Source organism: Vicugna pacos, chromosome X (genome assembly GCF_048564905.1).
Source record: "Vicugna pacos chromosome X, VicPac4, whole genome shotgun sequence".
NCBI lineage: Eukaryota > Metazoa > Chordata > Mammalia > Artiodactyla > Camelidae > Vicugna > Vicugna pacos.
In genome coordinates this window covers 95,297,393-95,305,491 of record NC_133023.1, presented here as the reverse complement: position 1 = coordinate 95,305,491, position 8,099 = coordinate 95,297,393, and the positions used below count along the sequence as shown (strand labels likewise).

Sequence of the window (8,099 nt, the reverse complement as noted above, 5' to 3'; positions counted from 1 at the left end):
AAAATGACTGATGGATCCCTGACTTAGGATGGTTATAACTGCAGAAATTCTTTAAACCCAAATTTGCTATTTTCCGGAGGTATGCCGGTGTTGAATGTTTTGTAATACTTTCAGCGTCAATGACAAAGACTTACCTCAGTTGGTGACTTTGTTTTCCTGCTTTGTAGCAATATTATATTATTATGCTCCATTATTCTAAGTCTTGGGTCAGGGCAGACCCTGAGCAAAATTGAGAAGTATGTGAAATTTGTTTTTCATGTGTCCCAGCGCTCCCTCACCAACCCCTTCCCCATTTAGGACCCTTTCCAAAGAAATGAAATATTCCATAGTAACATTTCTGACACTGCAATAGGCAGTGTTGGAGAAATTGTGGATATTTGGGCCTGTTTGTAAGGTTAGCTCTCACGTGGATAATCTGTTAAAAAAGGAGATCATCCCCTTCCCAAAATAAAACAAAGCAAAGCCATGAATTTTAATACCCATTCCTCAGCTCTGGATGGGAGGCTGATGCCCTATGAAGCCATTTAGGGAATGACTTTATATCCGATCCCTAAGTCACCTAGGGATTACTGAGAATGAAAATCAAAGTTCTTTGAATTCTAGTTTTATCAACTGCTAAGCTCTCTTAGTTTTTGTAATCTAGTCCTTTTATCAAGTTATTTCTAAAATGTTATGCTTAGCAGAGTAAAGAAGTAATTTTTACCCAGAGTGAGGAAAATAGTAAAATATTTTGGAGCTTTGGGACTTGAAAATAAACTGGAGTTAAAAATGGATTCTCAGTGATATTCTGTCAGAAGTATTATTTTTAGAATATAAAGTTACACAGTCATATAAAATTTTATTTCATATTTATTGGTTTTTCCCCACTTATTACAATGTCCAATCAAAACAATACTAATACCCCCCCACTTTAAGTAAACCAATTTTACAGAAATGTAAAGTCTAGTGTTAATATATATTCCCTTTTCAAGTCACATTTTAAGCAAAAGTTCACAATTACACAAGGCATTTAAAGAGAGCTCAAAGCTACCAAAAGCACACCCCCAAATCAAGTTTTAGAAAGTACAGATTTAACTATCAATAGTGCCAAACATATGCTTTAATTTACCCCAAGAAAACATTGTCTGAAACCACAGATCTAAATCTGACACGTCTATTGACAACAGTTGTTTGAAAGAACAATTGTTAACAAGTTTATAGTGTTAGCAAGTAGGAGCAGAGGATAGAAAATCAGAACCTTCTACCTGATTTGTAAGGGTAGAAATTAATTAGGTCATACTCTTACAGGACTTAGGCACACATCGGGCTTAAGGAAGTCAAGCAGGAAGAAGATCAGATAACAACTGCACACCTAGGTGTTAGGGATTTCACGTAGTACTTCTACATCTTTTAGAAAGAGGGCACTGCTCACCAGAAAGAAAGGCGTTTCTTTAAAGGAAGAATTTCAGACAATGGCAGGCTCCCGCAGATTTTTTGAAAGGGGTCCTTCTTTGGAACCCTCAAATGACACCATCGTGGCCACTTACTCTGCCTGTGAAGAAGGCAACTTCTTCCCAATATTTGTGAAAGATAACTTTGCCCCGTTATCAATCAGCAGTAGTTACAAATAGAACTATCTTAAGTCGGTAAGCGCTGACCTAGTAAGGCAAGCACCCTGCCCCAGATCCCTACTCAGTACTTTATACGCGCTAACCCCAAAACATTTTCTTTGCAACTGGACAGCTTTAGTTCTAATGAATGGAATAGAGATTAACAGAAAAGAGGTGTTTTACTTCTCTTTGATCCCCTTTCATATGCAAAGTATAATCTCTAGATTTACACCACATAATAAACACACAGTTTTATGCAAATCACAGGAGATATGAGAAATTAGAAGCGTCATAGATGTGATGGAAACAAATTAGATTTTTAAGTGTCATCTTGTTTATTTCACCTTCCTTCCTCTTCCACCTCCCTTAGGACCCACTGATGTATACAGATGTGTCTTTCTATACCTAGTGGGGCTTCATTTTATTTAGAAAGCCCAATAACATTCATGTTTGTACACCGAAGAAAATCATGGTTTGTCTTTTACTTGTAAAGATCCTCCCCTCCTCAGATTTCAGCACAGTTCATAAACAGCAAAACTCTCAACACCATATACCCACATATAGCTCAGAGCCGAATACACACGCTGGGAGGAAAAATACCATTTTTAATTGAAAAGCTAGACTCTGTTCTCTTCCTTCTTCCCACTACACCCAGTGAACAAGGTCACACTAATTTCAGACACCTGAGTGCTCGCGGCACCCGGGACCCTTCCCGTCACAGCCAGGTTGTCAAGAGGGGTGTCAGCAGCAGGAGGGTCAGGCAGCCCTGCCTTGCAACAGAATAACTGAGCTTTAAAATGCTGCTGGAAGGTTTTGCTCAGCCAGTAAAGAGCAAAGGGGTTTACACAAGAATTGCTGAAAGCCAGAACCCGAGAGAGAATGGTGACAATAAGATGAATGGCAGAAGGGTCCACATAGGTTTGATAAGTGAATGAGCGGTAGAGATACAGGAGGTGATTTGGCAACCAGCAGAGAGCAAACAGAGCCACCAGCACCAACACCGTTCTGGCAATTCGCCTCCGGGATTCAATCTGTAGGGGGAAGAAAAATGGCAAAAACAACAACCCCCCAAACAAACAAACAAACAAAACAAACAAACACAAACAAAAATATTTAGCTGGCATTGATTTTTAAAAGCCATTCTCTAGATTTACATAGAAATTTACAGTTAACACGCTGGTGTGCCTATGAACATGTCTGTGAGATTACTGGCTGGCACGTCCAGGAAGGCAGCCTGTGGTTATAGAATACAGCAAGTTAATTGACGTGGTAACCCATGATCTTGGTCTTGTTAGCTCTAATTCAGACTCTCATTCCCGGTTTTAAGATACTCTAGGCTGTCTCCAGTTTTCTCAGGGAGTGTTGTGGAATTATTGAAAATTTATTTTAATTAAGAAATAGATGCTATACAAAATTGCTTTCACTGCATCAGCAGAGGCTGTCTAGGTTAGAATTGTCTTCTGGGGTTCCTGAAAGTTGCCAAATTGGTACCCAAGATTGTTTTTAATGTATAAGAATTCTAACTATGTAGTCAAAGAAAAAAAAAACCAATGTGCCATCCTTTATGTGTGAAAATATCCAACTTACACCTCTTAATAAGAGAAATGAACCAGATTTAGTGAAGATACTGCCTGTGGTCACAGATAGAGCAAAGATAACTTCATGTGGACATTAACATGCAATTTTAACCTCCTGAGCACCCCTGTTGAACCAAATGAATGGACTAGCTCAAAAAAAAAAAAAAAACAGCACTGAACAACAAGGACCTACTGTATAGCACAGGGAACTATATTCACTTTTTTGTAATGAGCTGTAATGGAAAAGAATCTAATATATATATATGTAAAACTGAGTCGCTTTGCTGTACACCTGAAACTAACATTGTAAATTGACTACACTTCAATAAAAAATAAAAATTAAAACATAACAGAAAAGGCACTGAATTCTCCATGTACTGGTCAAGAGGTAAATGGAATTATCTCCTCCCAACCAAGAAAGATAGAAATCCTGTTGGGTTTTTTTTTTAATCAAGTGGAACAATGTTTTGCTAATATTCTTTTTATTCTGTTCATATTTACGAGAAGAGAGCACACCTGGGTCTTGCAGTGGTCTTAAGCTTCTGGGAGTCACTGCATTCTCTCACCACTGGCACTTTGCCCCTCCAGACCCCAGCTTGCTCATCTGTGTGCAAGTGGTTTGCATTGAATAATGTTCTGGCTTCTTGCCAGTCCTACCATCCTGTGTTTTTCTCTCACGCTTTAACTGTCTAAAACAAAAGATGCTTCACTTTAGAGTCTCACCTTGTACAATGTTCCTCACTATTCCAGGGGGTGATTTTGACTGATCCTAAACTTCAGCTGCCCCCTTTCTAATGATAGTCATCCTACCATTTACTGAATGTTTACAGTGCAGCTGGAACTATGCTAAGCATTTCATATATTTCATCCAGTACTCATCGTCGTTTTCCACATGAGGAAATTGAGGCTCAGAGAGGTTAAGTAACTTGCTCAGGATTGCTCAGCTAGTATGGAATTAAATCCTGGGTCTGACAGACTCCAGAGCCCATGACCATAACAAAAATACCATAGTGCTATTGCATCTATTGCTCACAGGTGCAAAAGCAGGCATTTCACTTCTAAATTCATGTATGAGTCCTGATTTAATACATACCTGCTTGCGGGCTTGGCTTTGTTGCTCAGTAGGTATGTTCAAGGTACTTTTGTAGAGAGTCCTAGCAATCAAGGAATAATAGACAGAGATAATCGAGAGTGGAATAATGTAGAACACTAAGAAGCACAGCAGAGAATGTATCTCTTGCAGGAGCCTCTCAGAAACAGGGTAAGAGGTACATGCTTCAATTGTCACATTTTTGTTGGGATCATGAAAGGTATATACGTTTGAAAATATAGCCTCTGGTAGAGCAATTATCATAGACATGATCCAGATGCAGCCGGCTTTGGCACAGGTCTTCAGGATGGCATTGGAGGGCTGACGCTCCAGGGGCTTCACTACTGCCTTGTATCTAGAAACACAGAATCATAGTGAAGGTCGAAATCAATATCAAAATTACAGACTCGTAGGGTTAGAGGTGACCTTAGTGGTCATCCAGTTCTACCTCCTATCCATATGTGTATATAACCAAGTCAACACTAACCAACTGGAAAGGATTATGATTTCAAATACACATAATAGCTCCTGGTATCCTCTATTGATGCTAATCACCTCGTCCTTTATTCACTATAACAAGATTGTCCAGATTTGCATTTTTAAAATAATTTTTCTTCTAGATCCTCTATTTAGGGCAAATAAATATTTTCCAGCATGATTTTGTGTGTGATTGAGAGTAATTCATTACCTGTGTATTACCTTAAGTGTTCTAAAAGACTTCCTTTTAGTATAAGTGACATATTAAACCTAATTCTCCTTTCTTCGTGAGTGAGCAGTCATCAATTGTTTGAGAAAAGAATTCCCTGACTTTATGCAGGAAAGAGGAGAGGGTTAATTTCCTCCCTGTTCATAAGTGCTAATTTCTTGCCCAAGCTGATGTGCAGGTAGATTCAGGGCAAGGCAAGGGTGAAATTGGAAACCCTGTACCTGTGCAAAGATGTCTCCCTATTCTGACAAATCCACCTCAGAATCTATAGCCTTTAAGCAAATCTTCCCTCAAAGAGAATATAAAACCGGTCAAAACAAAATCCCATAAAAGACTCAGAGAAAGCTTTTCCTCCTCTCAGATTCTAGAATCTGAAGAAGCTATTCCTCCTGGTACTGCCAGGCATTGATTATTTACAGGCTTCTTGCAGGCTTTTTAAAGCATCACTTTTAACATTTGCAGCCTCAGTTTTTTCCATGCTTTCACGGTTTTCATTCTACAATAGGAACACAGAAAAACACACTACTTAGGCTGAGAATATCCTAACAGAGCCTGAACATCCTGACTGCCAGCGGTTCTCACACGCTCCATCCGTAGAGCTCTAAAAGTCAACCGGGATTAATGTATGTCTCTGGAAACGAGAATGTCATTGAATGCCTATAGAGAAAACAAATACACTTAAGTGATGACGGTATGCTGAGTTACCGGGAAGCCGAAAGCCTCCCTGTTTTGCTGCCGTTAATTAATTTGATGCATTTCAAATACATTAGATGCACGTTATCTTTTTACCATTCTTCCGGTAGACAGTAATGCATATGTGGTCAATTTCACACCTATGTGGATGTTTTAATGTTGACAATATTGCACCACTAGGCTGCACTGATGTATAAAGCATGGATTGTTTTTCTTTTACACCTGGAACAATTTCTCTTACTTAGTAAACTGGGGGGGGGGACGACACTGTTCGGTATTCTTTCAAACAAACAATTACACTTCAAAGAGAATAAATGATCCCTAAAGCACACAATTACAATCTCTCCTCCGATGCTAACACAGGATTTTTACACCAACTTTTATTTAAAATGCCCACCCCCCCATTTTCCAATCTTACATACACGTTACAGAGTGTGAGAAAAGCAGCACAGTAGCCCGTTAATGCTAAGTACAAGCTTTCCTTTCTTTTTGTCTAATTTCACATCCTGGCAAATATAAGTGAGAAAAGAAACCCACCTGTCAGCGCTGAGAATTGTTAACGTGAACACTGATACACCAACAGAAGTGAGCCGGATGAAAGAGAGCACCTTACAGCCAATTCTTCCGAACAGCCACCCTTCTGCAAGGTAGTGTGTTGCATCCACTGGCACACATGTTAGCAGAAGTAAAAGATCTCCAAAAGCCAGGCTGGTGATGAAAATATTTGGAACTGTCTGCATGGATTTGGTCTTGAAAAAGACTTTGATGAGAATAGCATTTCCAAGGATGCCCACTGAAATGATCACAGCATAAGTGATATAGATGGCACACAATGCTTCTATTCCTGGAGAGTTGTCTCCGGTCCTTCCTTTATTTGTGGTATGATTAGGAACGAGAGAGCTTGATGATTCTGTGTCATTTGTGGTTGAAATTAAAGTCTGATTAGGTGACTGCCTTTGAGACATTTCTTCTGAAGCCTATGCCTTTAGTATTTCTTCTGTTCAGTTCAAATGTGGTTGATTGTCACGTCTAATGCCTACGTCTAGTAATGAGATGGCAGGAGAACAGAGCAGAATGGCAAGCAAATTCAAGACATCCGGATACTCCTTTCCTTCAGTTGTGCTGTGTCTCCCAGCATGCTTGGCTAAATGCTTACTGATCTGGCACTTGAAGAGTGGGAGGTGGAGGAGTTTTATTGGTGTTTCCATGACAGAAGGAGGGGGTTTTGGGAAATGCTCTGCAGTTGCTTGTTCTTCTTTGTTGGGGAATCCTGTGGCTACCTAGGTGTCATTAAATCATGCTTATTGTTTATTAGAATCACTCTGTTTCCATATCCAAGCACGAAGATTCCTATAGATTTTTGTCAATTTTCTCCCAGAACGCGCCCATTTCTCTGCAATCAGAAGATGGTCTAATGCATTCTCTTTTACATGGCAAATAATTATGTGTGTCCCCTGAAACACAAACTTGAATCCGGTCCTCAAGGTTTAATATCAGATGGCTGCCGAAGTAAGAAATCATTCACATTTTGACAGGGCTGATGTCAGTTCTAAGGAGGAATAATTCAGGTGACCTGGGCTCATCACCTAGCCCTGATACATGGTAATTCTCAACCTTGCATACTACCAGGGCTGTGCTTCACAATATCAAAGCAATCTTTACAAGGTGAAAAACCCAGGCAAACCACCAGTTGCTTTGTCTCTGAATGTCCTAATAAAACACTTTTTTATTGTTTAACTGTCTGTTTTAATGCCATATATTTTAAAAAATGCTGTTGAGGGTTTCTCTCTTTAGAAATGGTTAAGGCGAACCTGCCTTGTTCCAAAACAAAATCATGCAGAACACAGCTCAAGATCCTGACCCCAAAGGACTTGGAAGAATGAAAATCATTCTTTTCAAATGAGAAAATCCCACAGGTTACTCCAAAGGTGATGCGCAGGTAGATAATGTTTACATCAACTGAAGGAAGCAGAAAATTAAGGCAATTACCTTAGTACAAGCAAGAAATGCCCCTGATTACAGAACATGTAAGTATGTGATTTTGACATCTATGTGTCGGGTAGGGGGTTGTTTGGGAGTGGGAGGCCAGCAGTTGAAAAGCATTTGATAACATAACCTGCTAAGAAATAGTCTCTGAAATGGTCACATTTGAAGGATAACGTCTCAGTGAGGAGAAACTTTTTGTAGTAAGGTGCATATAAGCATATCCATGTTAGAATTAGTCTGGGAAGTGGAATGAGAAGCAGCAAAGTATCTGGCTAGCCAATAAACAGGAGGCGCAAACAAAGATGGCTCTTTACACCGACAGAAATAATAGGCGCAATAAATTCTCCAGGGAAAGTGAATTGGATGAATTCAATCAATTACCTGGTTAATTGGAGCAACCAAAACCACACCTATCCACCACCCTTTATGAAATGATCTCCAGAGGTTGAATTACCCAG

The 8,099-nt window shown here is 39.5% G+C and overlaps 1 protein-coding gene across 1 annotated transcript; it reads right to left on the bottom strand.

Moving 5' to 3' along the window:
* Window positions 1–2,152: 2,152 nt before the first annotated feature.
* BRS3 (bombesin receptor subtype 3) lies at window positions 2,153–6,620 on the bottom strand. The gene is made up of 3 exons (XM_006212147.3): window positions 6,193–6,620; window positions 4,260–4,611; window positions 2,153–2,620 (listed from the first exon to the last, which is right to left on the bottom strand). Exons 1-3 carry the CDS (start codon window positions 6,618–6,620, stop codon window positions 2,207–2,209), a joined length of 1,194 nt encoding a protein of 397 aa, XP_006212209.2. The 3' UTR covers window positions 2,153–2,206.
* Window positions 6,621–8,099: the final 1,479 nt, after the last annotated feature.

Bases quoted from the DNA above. Each gene is read 5' to 3' on its own strand.
- BRS3 (XM_006212147.3), bottom strand. From the start codon at position 6,620: ATGTCTCAAAGGCAGTCACCTAATCAGACTTTAATTTCAACCACAAAT. The intron at 4,612-6,192 runs GTGGGTTTCTTT...CTGTGTTTCTAG, and splicing joins ACAATTCTCAGCGCTGACAG to ATACAAGGCAGTAGTGAAGC. The intron at 2,621-4,259 runs GTATGTATTAAA...TTCCCCCTACAG, and splicing joins AAAGCCAAGCCCGCAAGCAG to ATTGAATCCCGGAGGCGAAT.